Source organism: Cetorhinus maximus, unplaced genomic scaffold (genome assembly GCF_964194155.1).
Source record: "Cetorhinus maximus unplaced genomic scaffold, sCetMax3.hap1.1 HAP1_SCAFFOLD_2099, whole genome shotgun sequence".
In the NCBI taxonomy this organism is placed as follows: Eukaryota; Metazoa; Chordata; class Chondrichthyes; order Lamniformes; family Cetorhinidae; genus Cetorhinus; species Cetorhinus maximus.
The window spans coordinates 1,438-16,531 of record NW_027598038.1 but is presented as its reverse complement, the minus strand read 5'-3'; the positions used below and the strand labels follow the sequence as shown (position 1 = coordinate 16,531).

The 15,094-nt window shown below is 57.8% G+C and overlaps 1 protein-coding gene across 1 annotated transcript; it reads right to left on the bottom strand.

The window, feature by feature from the left end:
* Nucleotides 1-4,804: 4,804 nt before the first annotated feature.
* Nucleotides 4,805-14,803, bottom strand: slc35a2 (solute carrier family 35 member 2; the record flags this gene model as incomplete). The annotated part of the gene is made up of 3 exons (XM_078537246.1): nucleotides 4,805-4,905; nucleotides 12,073-12,728; nucleotides 14,652-14,803. Coding segments are annotated over 3 exons (836 nt in total), but the record flags the coding sequence as incomplete, so codon positions are not given.
* Between the last annotated feature and the right edge of the window lie 291 nt (nucleotides 14,804-15,094).

The window sequence follows — 15,094 nt, the reverse complement described above, 5'->3', positions numbered from 1 at the left end:
AAAGAGGCGAGACTCGAGGCAGATGCAAACGAATGGGAGAGTTTAATACATATCAGCTGGGGCAGGGAGGAGGGAAGAAAAGACAAGGACGCGCCATATCGTCAACACGCGCGTTCGCCTGCTCTCTCTCGTCGGAGGCTTTGAACAACGGGGCAACAAACAAGAGGCCCAGCCCAGCGACGCCCGCATCCCGCGAGGGAGTTAAAAAGAAGCCCCCAGCTTAAAAATAATCCCCGACTCGGAGGCTCTTGCGAAGGCACTGCTGCTGCTGCTGGTGGTGCTCCCGCAGCGGGGAGAGGTGCCCTTGGCACGCCTGACTCCCGGAGAAACCGTTCCACTCGACGGGACTCAGGGAAACACTTCCGGGCGTGCGCGTGCTCGGAACATCCCCGAAGAGGCCGGACATACTCACTCGCGGGAGACGTCCGGGGTTTGTGAGGCCGACCAAAGCTGATTGGGGGGGGGGGGCAGGGATCGGACCCCACGGCCTTCCCGGGACCCGTCGGGGCCGGAGGGGGAAGCAAGCCGCCCCTCAATCCTCGAGGGGGACTGCGGGAGGAGGAGGAGGAATGGGTCCGTTTCCCCGATCGCCAGCCTCCTATTGCTCTTCAGCTCATTCCTTGGCGGGGCCTGCATTTGTTGCCCGTCCCCAGTTGCCCCTGGGAGGGAGTGGCTCGCCGGGGCCCAGTTCAGAGCGGACTGCGTCGCTGTGTGGGGGGGTCTGGAGTCACGCGTAGGCCAGACCGGGTAAGGGCGGCAGAATTCCTTCCCTGAAGGACATTAAGTGAACCAGATGGGGTTTTTTTTTACTGGACGAGCGATGATAGTTTCACGGTCACCGTCACCGGGTTTCCTTCCCCCCCACCCCCCCCAGCCGCGATTCCCCCAAGTTCTCAAGCCGCCTTCGGTGACGTGACCCGAGCTGAGCCGCAAGTCTTTTTTTTTTTTCCCCCCAGTGACGTTTCATGACCTCGCGTGGGAAGTTCAAAAAGAGCTGGCGCACCTCCAGGGTAAACAGACACTGAGTCACCTGGAACGACCCGAGGGCAGGAATGCCTTGGCGCACCCGAGCCAAGTTTCGCCTCAGCCCGCTTTTGCACAACCACCACAGTCTGCCTCAGCACGCAGGACACCCGTGGGGGAGAGGAGTGGGAGAGACACTTTGGGGTCTGCACGGGCCCCTGTCAAAAGGACAATCCGGTGGGTCCCAGCCACCATTCCGCAGCCCCGAACATCCCTGCAATTTTGAAAGCCTCGAATGGACACGTTGAAGGTTGTATCGGACCTCGGCGAGGCCACAGCTGGAGCGCTGTGCGCCGTTCTGGTCGCCGCGTTGTAGGAAGGATGTGGTCGCACTGGAGGGGTTGCAGAGGAGATTCACCAGGATGTTGCCCGGGATGAAACATTTAAGTTATGAAGAGAGGTTGGACAGACTCGGGTTGTTTTCGTTGGAGCAGAGAAGGCTGAGGGGCGACCCTGATCGAGGTGTACAAGATTATGAGGGGCATGGACAGGGTGCATAGGGAGCAGCTGTTCCCCCTTTAGTTGAAGGGTCAGTCACGAGGGGACATACGTTCAAGGTGAGGGGGCAGGAGGTTTAGGGGGGGATGTGAGGAAATACATTTTTACCCAGAGGGTGGTGAGGGTCTGGAATGCACTGCCTGGGAGGGTGGTGGAGGCGGGTTAGCCTCACACCCTTTAAAAAAGTACCTGGATGAGCACTTGGCATCGTCATAACATTCAAGGCTATGGGCCAAGTGCTGGTCAATGGGATTAGGGTAGGTAGGTCAGGTGCTTCTCACGTGTCGGCGCAGACTCGATGGGCCGAAGGGCCTCTTCTGCACTGTGAGATTCTGTGCCCCTGCCTCCCCCACACCCTGGGGCAGCACGTTCCAGATCCTGGCCACTCGCTACGTGAAAGATTCCCCTCCCACCGTCTCGCACCTGCCTCCTTTGCCGATCGCTGTGGATCAGCGCCCCTCAGCTGCCAGGAGCCGCTTCTCCTTATTTACTCGATGGAGACCCCCCCGCTCGTGATTTTGAGCGCCTCGATTCAATCTCCACCCCCCTCCCCCTTCTACCTTCTCAGCTCGAAGGGGAACAATCCCAGCTCCTCCTCCCTCCACGTGAACTGAAGTCCCTCATCCCCGGGACTGTTCTGCTAAATCTCCTCCGCGCCCTCGCCAATGCCTCAACATCCTTCAGACACGGTGCCCAGTGTCATCCAGAACACTCCAGCTGAGCTTTGTACAGGTTCAGACTCACTAACGTTTCAGTCTTTCACGGGGCGTAGGCGTTGCTGGCTGGGCCCAGCATTTATTGCCCCATCCCTAATTGCCCCCTTGAGGAGGTGGTGGGTGAGCTGCCTTCTTGAACCGCTGCAGTCCCCGTGTGGTGTGGGTACACCCACGGCGCTGTTAGGGAGGGAGTTCCAGGATTTTGTCCGTATGGTGTAGGTACACCCACAGCGCTGTTAGGGAGGGAGTCCCAGGATTTTGACCCAGCGACAGTGAAGGAACGGCCGATATATTTCCAAGTAGGGATGGTGAGTGTGGGGCTCGGAGGGGGAACTTGCAGGTGGTGGTGTTCCCCATGTGTCTGCTGCCCTTGTCCTTCTAGGCGGTAGAGGTCACGGGTTTGGGCGGCGCTGTCGAAGGAGCCTTGGCAAGTTGCTGCAGTGCATCTTGTAAATGGTACACACACACTGCTGCCCCTGTGCGTCGGTGGGGTAGGGAGTGAATGTTTCAGCAAGAGGTCCATCTCGGCCTCCTCCTGAGGCCCCCAGCATCACAGATGCCAGTCTTCAGCCGATTCTATTCACTCCACGTGATATCAAGAAACGGCTGAAGGCACTGGACACTGCAAAGGCTATGGGCCCTGACAATATGCAGCAATAGTACTGAAGACTTGTGCTCCAGAATTTGCTGCACTCCTAGCCAAGCTGTTCCAGTACAGCTACAACACTGGCATCTACCCTGCAATGCACCTTGTAGATGGCTCACCCCGCTGCCCCTGTGCGTCGGGGGTGGAGGGAGTGAATGTTTGTGGATGGGGTGCCGATCGAGCGGGGCTGCTTTGTCCTGGATGGTGTTGAGCTTCTTGAGTGTTGTGGGAGCTGCACTCATCCAGGCAAGTGGTGAGTATCCCATCACACTCCTGACTTGTGCCTTGTAGATGGTGGACAGGCTTTGGGGGAGTCAGGAGGTGAGTTACTCTCCGCAGGATTCCTAGCCTCTGACCTGCTCTTGTAGCCACAGTTTTTTTATGGCTGGTCCAGTTCAGTTTCTGGTCAATGGTAACCCCCAGGATGTTGATAGTGGGGGATTCAGTGATGGTAATGCCATTGAAAGTCAAGGGGGCGATGGTTAGATTCTCTCTTGTTGGAGAAACTTGGCTTGTCTCTCCTCATATCACCCCACACTTTTCTGTGTTGAATTTCATTTGCTGTGTCCCCTTCTAACATCTACTAGCAACTATTTTTATTCACTAATCTCTTTCAAAAGCTGAATTCAAATTCTTAAACTGGCCTCCTGGCTGGATGTGAATGGAGGTTTGGACTATCAGTTTAGGATCTGGAGAATGGATTGCGATTGGGTGGGGGACAGAGATAAACCTTGGAAACCCTCCCCCCACAGTACACAAACACAATGTAATGGCAGGAGGCAGCCATTTGGCCCCTCGAGTCCTGTTCCTCCATTCAGTCAGACCATAGCTGTATCTTAATTCCATCTACCCGCCTCGGTTGCGTAAGCCTTAAATACTCTTTACCCAACAACGATCGGAGGTGAGGTCTGCTGGTCGCACACCTACCCTGTCTGCTCAGACATTCCTGTCCAAATTGCCGTTTGGGGTGACAATTATTGGGCAAAGTTACAGCAAAGATACAGGAGGGTTGGGGGAGGGGGAGAGAGAGGGAACGAAGAGGGGGGACGTGGCGAGAGATGGGGGGAACAGAAAGGGGGAAGGAGAGAGAGGGGGTGGAGAGAGAGAAAGGGAAATGAAGAGGGAGGAGACCAGTGCGGGAAAGGGGACTGAGGAACAAAGAGAATGGGGATAGAGAGATAAAGAGAGGGGCGCAGAGAGAGAGTTTGGTACAGAGAGGACAAGAGAGAGGGAACAAGAGTGGGACAGAGAAAGGGAGGAAGGAGAGAGAGACAGAAAGGGAGAGTGTGTGGAATGGAGAGAGGGGGATGGAGAGAGAGAGAGACAGAAAGGGAGAGTGTGTGGGATGGAGAGAGGGGGACGGAGAGAGAGTGGGACAGAGAGAGGACAGAGGGGAGAGAGAGGGATGAGAGAGAGGGAGTGGGACAGAGTGGGGGAGGGGAGAGACAGGCAAAGAGAGAGAGTGGGATGGAGAGTGTGGGACAAGAGAAAGGGAACAAGAGTGGGAGAGAGAGAAGGGACGAAGAGGGAGAGAGAGAGGGAACATAAAGAATAGGATGGAGAGAAGGGAAAGAGAGAGAGGTGGAGAGAGAGAGAGATGGAAAGAGAAAGTGGGACAGAGTAGGGCATGGAAGAGAGAGTGGGATGGGGAAAGAGAAAGTAGGAGAGGAAGAGAGTGCGATGCAGTTGGGGTGAAGAGCGTGGGGGAAGAGAGTGAGTGAGGAGGCGACAGAGAGAGGGAGAGAGAAGGGGCGGAGGTCAGACAGGGAGAGAAAGTGGGACAGAGTGAACGTGATGCGGGGAGAGAGTGGGTGGGGGGGAGGGAGGGTAGCGAGGATGCGTTAGAATTGGAGCAGGAGGGGGTGAGGAGGCCAAGAGGAGGAGCTGGGAGGGGCGAGGTTAGAAGCCTGTTGAACTGTAAAGGACTGGTATTTGGTGTAAAGCCTTGAGAATCAGCGTCCGATGTCCCTGTAAGTCGTTGGTGTGCCCGTCCATTATGACCCCTTCTCCTTCGGGGCGATTCTGCAAAAAAATAAAAGTGGGGTTTGAGGTTGGGGGGGTGGGGGTCGGGGGCAGGGTGGAGAGAAAGAATTTAATTAATGTCGTCATCCCTCTTTGCCCCATCCCTCACCCCTCCCTCCTTCCCCACCCACCTCCACGAGCATTCCCGGCCCCCTGCCCATCTCTCCTCCGAACCCCACTGCCCCCACTCCACGTGACGTGGGGAGGCAAAGCTGGCGGGGGGGGGCGTGTAACACTCCTGCCTCTGGCCTCGAAAGGGGGAGGGGGAGGGGGAAAGGGAGCTGAAGATCACGAGGTGGGAGATCGAGGGGTTTCTGGAGCAGTGAAGATTGTGGGTGCCATTATCGCATTTTGCAGAGGGCTTGAAATGTTGTAGGTTCGGGGCTGGCTGTGGGCGGGGGGGCAGGTGCAGGTTTTGTGTGGAGCCAGGCCCGACTGGACATTTGACCAACCCCACCCCCCCCCCGCCCCCCCCCAGCTCTTCGACTTGGGAAGGTTTCGCAGACCAGCACCCATTCCCTCTCCTCCCAAGCACTTCCCGGTCGAATGAAACTGCGAACCCTGCCTGTTCACTGAGCCCCTCCCCCACCTCCATCCGCCCGACCCCACAGAGGGGTTCCCAGACTGCCCGTCGTAACACAGAGCTGACCAGTCCCTGACCACTCCCAGCCCCCGGCGTCACTGCCCAGGGTGGACGGGGGCGGGGGTGGGTGCGGGGAGATTGAGCAGGTCCATCCCAGAAACGAGGGCCATCACTCTGAGCGACCAGAGGGTTTATGGGGCACAGAAACAGGCCATTCGGCCCCCCCTGCTCCGTGCCAGTGTTCCTACCCCCACATCAGCCTCCTCCTACTACTAGCCCCATAATCATTCTATCCCTTTCCCCCCTCGTGTGTTTATCCAGCTCCTTAAACACATCGACACGATTCACCCCCACCCCCTCCCTGTGGGAGCGAGTTCCACATTCTCCCCGCTCTCCGGGTAAAGACCTTTCTCCTGAATTCCCTCCCCCCCGATTGGAGATCTCTTGGGGTCCGTCTCCTATTGACGGCCTCTAGTTCCGGTCTCCCCCACCCCCCCAACAAGAGGAAGCACTCTCTCCGTCTCCACTCGGTCCAAACCTCTCGTTTTAAAGACCTCGATTAGGGTCACCCCACCACTTACAAGAGAAAAGAGCCCCAGCCTGTCGTTCCTTCCCCGACACGTACACCCTGATCTGTCGGGGAATCATCCTCGTAAATCTCCGCACCCTCTCCGGTGCCTCGACATCCTTCGTGTGATACGGTGACCAGAACCTGCCCGCAGTGCGGTCTGACCGCGGGTACCACATAGGCTCGGTCTAACCTCCTCGGCCTGTCCCTCCAGAAGGAGCGCCCAGGGGCTGGAGGTAGCCAAAGCGGACGTCTCTCACCTTCTCGCCGCCCTGCTCATTCACACCCAGACCTGCAGGAGGTTTAGGGGTGGAGGCGGTGGGGGGGGGAGGGAAGTGTCGGCAGGCTCGACACTGGAACCCGCACAGAGAGCAGCGAAATTTGACTGTGGCGGGGGGTGGGATGTTTAAAAAGCTCTGTTCTATCCTCAGTAGATGCTGGATAGCGATTGTGGGGTGAGGGGGTGGGTCGGGGGGAGTTGGGGGTGTGGGATGGTGGGGAGTGGAAGAACCCTGGCTGATGCCATGCCTGGACCAAGGGGTTGAGCCCCACGAGGAGAGACGGAGCAGAAATGGGCCTCTGACCCTACGGAGTTTAGAAGAACGAGAGGCGATCTCATTGAGACGTCTAAAAATTCCGAAGGGGTTTGGCGGGGTCGATGCCGAGAGGCTGCTTTACCCCACCCCGCGCGGGGAGGGAGAGGGGGCGGCCATTTTGGACCGAGACGAGGGGAGGACATCCTTCGCTTCCGAGGGTTGGGAATCTTCGGAATTCTCCACCCCGGGGAGGGAGCTCAGTTGTCGAGCGCCCTCGAGACGGAGGGGAGGGACTTTCGGACGCTTTTGAGGGAGTCGAGGGACAGGAGTGGAGGGGGGGGAAAAGGGGAGTCGAGGTAGAAAGATCAGCCACGATGGTACTGAACGGCGCTGGAGCAGACCTGAGGGGCTGAATGGCCTCCTCTTGCTCCAATATCCAACATCCTTACATTACTCTGAATCATAACACAGGAAACAATTATTTTATTGATGAATTAATTTATACAATCATTTATATATATATATATATATTATATATATATATTATATAGATCAATAATCACCTCTGATACCATGAAAAGAATATCAAAAAATATATTAAAAAATTATTATTATTTTTCTCTCAAGAGAGAATTTCTGGATCCCAGCTTCCCCAGAAAGGAGCACCATCTCTTCTGTCCCCCCCCTCCCCCAGATGCTCGGCACAGCTACGTGGGAGAACACGTCACCCGTTCCTCCTGGGGGTGGGGGTGGGGGGGCGGTGGGCGGAGAAACGTTAGGTTTCTGCCCCGGCTCTTCGGCCGCAAGCAGCATCGCCCAGCGCGCCGCCGGCTTCCCCGGCCCCGCCCTCCACCCCCAACACCCACCTACTGCCGTCGACGTTGTCGGGGGGGGGGAGGAGAGAACGGGGCAAGGGTAGCGAGTGTCACGCCCCCACCAGTCGAATAGCCCCGGCCTCTGGGGGTTTTTTTTTTTCGTCGTTGTTGGTCGGGGGAGTTGGTTGGGGGTGGGGGGTTGGTTAAAGTCTCAACCGATGGCGGGCGGGAATCTTGCTCCCACCCGCCCCTCGCTTGGGAAAGGATAGCGTGCGTATTCCACCCCGCTCCGACACCAAGTTCCTACGTTTTAGCGGCAACGGAGACGAACAATAACTTAAATAAAACACCAGGGACGCTGCTTTCCAACAGAGAGAGAGAACAAAAGACCAGCCACAAAACCACTGATAGCTATTCTAAAATAAATTACTCTAAAAAGGTTGTTTAAAAAAAAACAAACAGGTCCCAGGCCACTGTGGGTGGGGCCCGCGAGAGTTGGCAACGGGGTGAGGCGTTTCTTCCCGGCTTCAGGAAGATGCCTCACTGGGTTACTGGCTGCCTGTCCCTCCCTTCCACCACCCCCCAGGTGCTGTTGGGCCCCCAAAGGGTGACTTCCACCTCCCCCAGGCCTTCAGACCAGCCACCCACCCACCCACCCCACAACACCCACCAAACCGGGGAGGCTAACAGGCCAGGAACAGAGGAGCCCTGTGCAACATCGGTTCCCCCCCACCACCACCACCAACACCACCATCACATCCCCACCCCCCTGCTGATAGTACTTCCACTAAAGATGGGCGGGGGGCGGGTCGGGAGAGGGAAAGGGGGAAAATGTACCTACCAAGTTAAGTTAGTGTTCAGTGGTGGCTCATCAAGTCTGGAGCTGCCTTGGTCAGGCTGTGGGACAGCCAGATTTAACTTGGGAGGGGCCGGGGGTGGGGGGGAACAGGCTCCTTTGAGGGGGTGGGGAGGGAGTGCGGAGTCGGGAAGGGAGCTGTTTGGACTCAGCACCCTTCGAGGGCCAAATAGGAGCTGCCAAAGGTTCCGATCAGACACCCTGCCTTAGCGTCAGTAAGGGGCTTGAGGAGATTAGGTTAGACAATAGGAGGAATTGTACCCCTCGGTCCATGTCCCCTCTCCCCCTGCCCCAAAATCTTATGGTTCAATAAGAGTCAGTGTGTGTGTGTGTGTGTGTGTGTGTGTGGGACCCCCACCCCAGTGAGAGTCAGTGTGTGTGGGACCCCCACCCCAGTGAAAGTCAGTGTGTGTGGGACCCGCACCCCAGTGAGAGTCAGTGAGTGTGTGGGACCCCTACCCCAGTGAGAGGTGAGAGTCAGTGTGTGTGTGACCTGTACCCCAGTGAGAGTCAGAGTCTGTGTGTGTGTGTGTGTGTGTAGGGGGGGGGGACCTGTACCCCAGTGAGTCAGAGTGTGTGTGTGTGGGACCTGTATCCCAGTGACAGTCAGAGTGTGTGTGTGTGTGTGTGGGACCTGTACCCCAGTGAGAGTCAGAGTGTGTGTGTGTGTGTGTGTGGGACCTGTACCCCAGTGAGAGTCAGAGTTTGTGTGTGTGTGTGTGTGTGTGTGTGTGTGGGACCTGTACCCCAGTGAGAGTCAGAGTGTGTGTGTGTGTGGGACCTGTACCCCAGTGAGAGTCAGAGTGTGTGTGTGTGTGTGTGGGACCCGTACCCCAGTGAGAGTCAGTGTGTGTGGAACCTGTGTCCGAGAGAGAGTCAGTGTGTGGGGGACCCGTACCCCAGTGAGAGTCAGTGTGTGTGGAACCCGTACCCCAGTGAGAGTCAGTGTGTGTGGAACCTGTGTCTGAGAGAGAGTCAGTGTGTGGGGGACCCGTACCCCAGTGAGAGTCAGTGTGTGTGGAACCCGTACCCCAGTGAGAGTCAGTGTGTGTGGAACCTGTGTCTGAGAGAGAGTCAGTGTGTGTGGAACCCGTACCCCAGTGAGAGTCAGTGTGTGTGGAACCCGTACCCCAGTGAGAGTCAGTGTGTGTGGAACCTGTGTCCGAGAGATAATCAGTGTGTGGGGGACCCGTACCCCAGTGAGAGTCAGTGTGTGTGGAACCTGTGTCCGAGAGAGAGTCAGTGCGTGTGGGACCCGTACCCCAGTGAGAGTCAGTGTGTGTGGAACCTGTGTCTGAGAGAAAGTCAGTGTGTGGGGGACCCGTAACCCAGTGAGAGTCAGTGTGTGTGGAACCTGTGTCCGAGAGAGAGTCAGTGTGTGTGGGGGACCCGTAACCCAGTGACAGTCAGTGTGTGTGGGACGCATACCGCAGTGCAAGTTAGTGTCTGTGCATCCCATACCTCAGTGCAAGTTAGTGTCTGTAGATCCTGTACCCCAGGGAGAGTCAGTGCCACAAATCCCCTACCTAAGGCAGCATTTTGGGGGGTGGGTTGGCTGTACTGCCCCAAAAACCCAAAAAGTTTCTTTGGCGGGGTGCGGGTGTGTTTGTTTGTTGGGGCAGGAAGGAGGGAAACAAAATTCACAGCCCAGGGTGCTCACCCTTCATCACCAATCCAGTTGGGTTACTGCTCGGAGAGGGGATTCAGGTCCGCCTGCGAGGGACTCACAGTCGAATAGCCGGCACCAGTGTCAAGCGCCCGCAGCTGGGGAGAGGGGTGGAGGAGGTGGGTGTCCTTCCAACATAAAACCACCTCCCCCTCGCCGCCACCAACTCCCCCTCTCCAGCTGACGCACGAACCAACTTGAGCCCACTAACACCTAGAAGTTAAAGAAGCCTTTTCCCCCATCCCCTCCCCCAAACTCCCACCCCACCCCCAAACCCCCACCCCACCCCACTTCAGTGGTCCCAGGGAGGCAACATCATGCTTTGTTAAACGCACTTACAATTTAAAACCACTGGCCACAAACAGCGTCTCACCACCACCCATCCCCGCAACCAGTCACAGTAATGTCCATCGATAAGGCTCTTCATTCTCTGCAATTGGAAAACTCAAAGGACGCCGTGACCCTTGACCCCGAGGGGCCGGGGGGGGGGGGGGGGGGGGGCGGGTGGGGGTATGACGCATTTCGGGGAGTCTCACCGGCTGTACCACTCCCACATTCACCATGTCCCTCTACCTCCGTGGTTGCCCGGTGAGAGATGCTCCACAAAAGACAATGAAAGAAAAAAATCCAACCCCACCCCGGTGCGCGCGCGCAAGTATCGTACATTTTAGAACAGGAGGGAGGAATCCATGCCCGCACACGGAGAGAGAGAGAGAATGCCACACAGAGAAAACACAAGAACAGCAGAGAGGAGCATGAGGGAGGGAGAATGGCAGAGAACAGGGGCGAAGAGAGAGAGAGAGCGCGCGACCGACAGAGAGAGAGAGCGTGCGACCGACAGAGAGAGAGAGAGAGAGCGCGCGACCGACAGAGAGAGAGAGAGAGAGCGCGCGACCGACAGAGAGAGAGAGAGAGAGCGCGCGACCGACAGAGAGAGAGAGAGAGAGCGCGCGACCGACAGCGAGAGAGAGAGAGAGCGCGCGACCGACAGCGAGAGAGAGAGAGAGCGCGCGACCGACAGAGAGAGAGAGAGAGCGCGCGACCGACAGAGAGAGAGAGAGAGCGCGACCGACAGAGAGAGAGAGAGAGAGCGACCGACCGACAGAGAGAGAGAGAGAGAGCGCGCGACCGACAGAGAGAGAGAGAGAGAGAGAGCGCGCGACCGACAGAGAGAGAGAGAGAGAGAGAGCGCGCGACCGACAGAGAGAGAGAGAGCGCGACCGACAGAGAGAGAGAGAGAGCGCGACACAGAGAGAGAGAGCGCGCGACACAGAGAGAGAGAGTGCGCGACACAGAGAGAGAGAGTGCGCGACACAGAGAGAGAGAGCGCGTGACACAGAGAGAGAGAGCGCGCGACACAGAGAGAGAGAGCGCGCGACACAGAGAGAGAGAGCGCGCGACACAGAGAGAGAGAGCGCGCGACACAGAGAGAGAGAGCGCGCGACACAGAGAGAGAGAGCGCGCGACACAGAGAGAGAGAGCGCGCGACACAGAGAGAGAGAGCGCGCGACACAGAGAGAGAGAGCGCGCGACACAGAGAGAGAGAGCGCGCGACACAGAGAGAGAGCGCGCGACACAGAGAGAGAGCGCGCGACACAGAGAGAGAGCGCGCGACACAGAGAGAGAGCGCGCGACACAGAGAGAGAGCGCGCGACACAGAGAGAGAGAGCGCGCGACACAGAGAGAGAGCGCGCGACACAGAGAGAGAGCGCGCGACACAGAGAGAGAGCGCGCGACACAGAGAGAGAGCGCGCGACACAGAGAGAGAGCGCGCGACACAGAGAGAGCGCGCGACACAGAGAGAGAGCACGCGACACAGAGAGAGAGCGCGCGACACAGAGAGAGAGAGCGCGCGACACAGAGAGAGAGAGACGCGCGACACAGAGAGAGAGCGCGCGACACAGAGAGAGAGAGAGCGCGCGACACAGAGAGAGAATCAGACAGAGAGAGAGAGAGCGCGACAGAGAGAGAGAGAGCGCGACAGAGAGAGAGAGAGCGCGACAGAGAGAGAGAGAGCGCGACAGAGAGAGAGAGAGCGCGACAGAGAGAGAGGAGGCAAGCCATGAAGAAAGAGGGAGTGAGCGAGTGCGCATGGCCGGACAACACATGGATTCGATTCCTTTGCCTTCACTTGATGACTAACTTTGTACTGTATGTGTCAGGCTCCTTGGCGAGGGAGACAGGCGGGGGGGCCTTGGGCAGGCTGTACAAGTACACGGCGCCAATAACCAGGCCCGCGCCCAGCGTGAAGTAGAGGTCGACACTGAAACCGAAGAGGTAGACGGACGCCACGGTGGAGATGACGATGGAGAGCGAGGCCGCGAAGCCCTTGAGGATGTTGTCCGCGTACTTCACCACCACGGCCACCAGGAGCCCGCCGAGGGCCTGGTTGAAGATGATGCACCAGACCAAGGGCGTGTAGGCGAAGAAGAGGCCCCGCTCGACGATGGCCTGCCCGTCCTTCGACCACATGGCCAGCAGGCCCAGCAGCGTGCCGAAGATGCCCAGCTGCACGTTGCGCAGCCAGACCGAGGCGGAGGTCCCCTTCAGGATCTTCTCGAAGTAGACGCCGGCAAAGCCGGACGAGACGCACGACACCATCACCGCCCCCAGCCCCGCCAGGTAGTTCTGGCCCGGCGCCCGGTCCTTGCCGGCCCGGCTCTCCTCCTGCGTCACCTGGACGACGGCGATGCCCGCGAAGAGGATCACCAGCGACGCCCACTGCAGCCGCGACAGGCTCTTCTGCAGCATCAGCACCGAGAACAGGGCCGTGGTCAGGATTTTGAACTGGTACATGACCTGCCGGGGGTCATCGACATAGAGAGAGAGAGAGAGACGGGGGATGCCCGGCGTCAATTGTGTGATCAGCTTTATGGCTACCCGACAATGTGGCTGCGCGTTTTGGCTTTCTATTCCTTGGCGGGGTGGATGGGCGTCGTTGGCTGGGCCCAGAATTCATCGCCCATCCCTAATTGCCCCCCTCGGGGAGGTTGGGGCGGGGGGGTGAGCCGCCATCTTGAGTCGCTGCTGTCCCCGTGTGGTGTAGGTACACCCACCGTGCTGTTAGCGCAGGAGTTCCAGGATTTTGTCCCGTGTGGTGTAGGTACACCCACCGTGCTGTTAGGGAGGGAGTTCCAGGATTTTATCCGTGTGGTGTAGGTACACCCACCGTGCTGTTAGGGAGGGAGTTCCAGGATTTGGGACCCAGCGACAGTGAAGGAACGGCCGAGGTATTTTCCAAGTCCCGCACTATCGACATCCTGGGGGTTACCATTGACCAGAAGCTGAACTGGACCCAGCCATATAAATACTGTGGTTACAAGAGCAGGTCAGAGGCTGGGAATCCTGCAGCGAGTAACTCACCTCCTGACTCCCCCAAAGCCTGTCCACCATCTACAAGGCACAAGTCAGGAGTGTGATGGGATACTCCCCACTTGCCTGGATGAGTGCAGCTCCCACAACACTCAAGAAGCTCGATACAACCTGACTCTTGTTAATTTTATTACTCTTTCATGTGATCTGGGCGTCGCTGGCTAGGCCAGCATTTTTATTGCCCTTGAGAAGGTGGTGAGCCGCCTTCTTGAACCACTGCAGTCGGTGTGGTGTAGGTACACCCACCGTGCTTTTAGAGAGGGAGTTCCAGGATTTTGACCCAGCGACAGTGAAGGAACGGCCGATATATTTCCAAGTCGGGATGGTGCGTGTGGGGCTCGGAGGGGAACTTGCAGGTGGTGGTGTTCCCCATGTGTCTGCTGCCCTTGTCCTTCTAGGTGGCAGTGGTCATGGGTTTGGGCGGCGCTGTCGAAGGAGCCTTGGCGAGTTGCTGCAGTGCATCTTGTCGATGGTACACACACTGCTGCCCCTGTGCGTCGGTGGTGGAGGGAGTGAATGTTTGTGGATGGGGTGCCGATTGAGCGGGGCTGCTTTGTCCTGGACGGTGTCGAGCTTCTTGAGTGTTGTGGGAGCTGCACTCATCCAGGCAAGTGGGGAGTATTCCATCACACTCCTGACTTGTGCCTTGTAGATGGTGGACAGGCTTTGGGGAGTCAGGAGGTGAGTTACTCTCCACAGGATTCCCAGCCTCTGACCTGCTCTTGTAGCGACAGTATTTATCTGGCTGGGTCCAGTTCAGTTTCTGGTCAATGGTAACCCCCAGGATGTTGATAGTGGGGGATTCAGTGATGGTAATGCCATTGAACATCAAGGGGTGATGGTTGGATTCTCTCTTGTTGGAGATGGTCATTGCCTGGCACTGGTGTGGCGTGAATGTTACTCATCAGCCTAAGCCTGAATGCCATCCAGGTCTTGCTGCAGATGAGACCGACGTGTGACTGGGAGACTTCCCCGTCATGCCTCCCCCCTCTGCATGGCGACACCCCCATTTTTTTCTTTTTAAATAATAGGGAACGCTCCCTCATGTTTTCACCTTAAGCAGGCCGATAGTCCACCAGGCAGAACGGGGGCTTCCCACCCAGTGACTCGCGCACCCTGACAGGATGACAGCAGGAGGTCAACGCAGACCCGACCCCTCCCTCCCTCGCCTGAATTTCCCATGTGAGGAGGAGGGGGTGGTGGGGGTGGATAGCGATGCCTCCTGCAGTCTAAGTGCCATCTGGAGACAGCGCCTCAGGAAAAGGGTTTGGTGGGGGGGGTTGGGGAGAACTGCTGGTCAGAAGCCCCCACCACCACCACTACCACCCCCACCCCCACCCCCGCACCTACCTGGAATGTGGCAACGGGCAGGTTCGAGATGGCCACGTACTGCAGGTTGTTCTGGAGGGTGTAGATCAATGAAGGAACTGCCATTTTGAGCATGTCCACGTATTGCACGACCAGGCCGTTGTATAGGTAGACGATGAGCTCCTTGACGTTGCCTGTGCCGGAAGAGATGGAGAGGTCTCCTCGTTAAGCCCCCATCTCACACCCAATCCCACAGCCCCACAAACAGGCCATTCGGCCCCTCTGCTCCGTGCCGGTGTTTCCCGGCCCCCCCCACCCACACCCAGCCTCCTCCCACCCCCATCCCCCGTATCCTTCTATTCCCTTTCCCCCCCCGTCGTGTGTTTATCCAGCTCCTTAAACACATCGACACGATTCACCTCCACCCCCTCCCTGTGGGAGCGAGTTCCACATTCTCCCCGCTCTCCGGGTAAAGACCTTTCTCC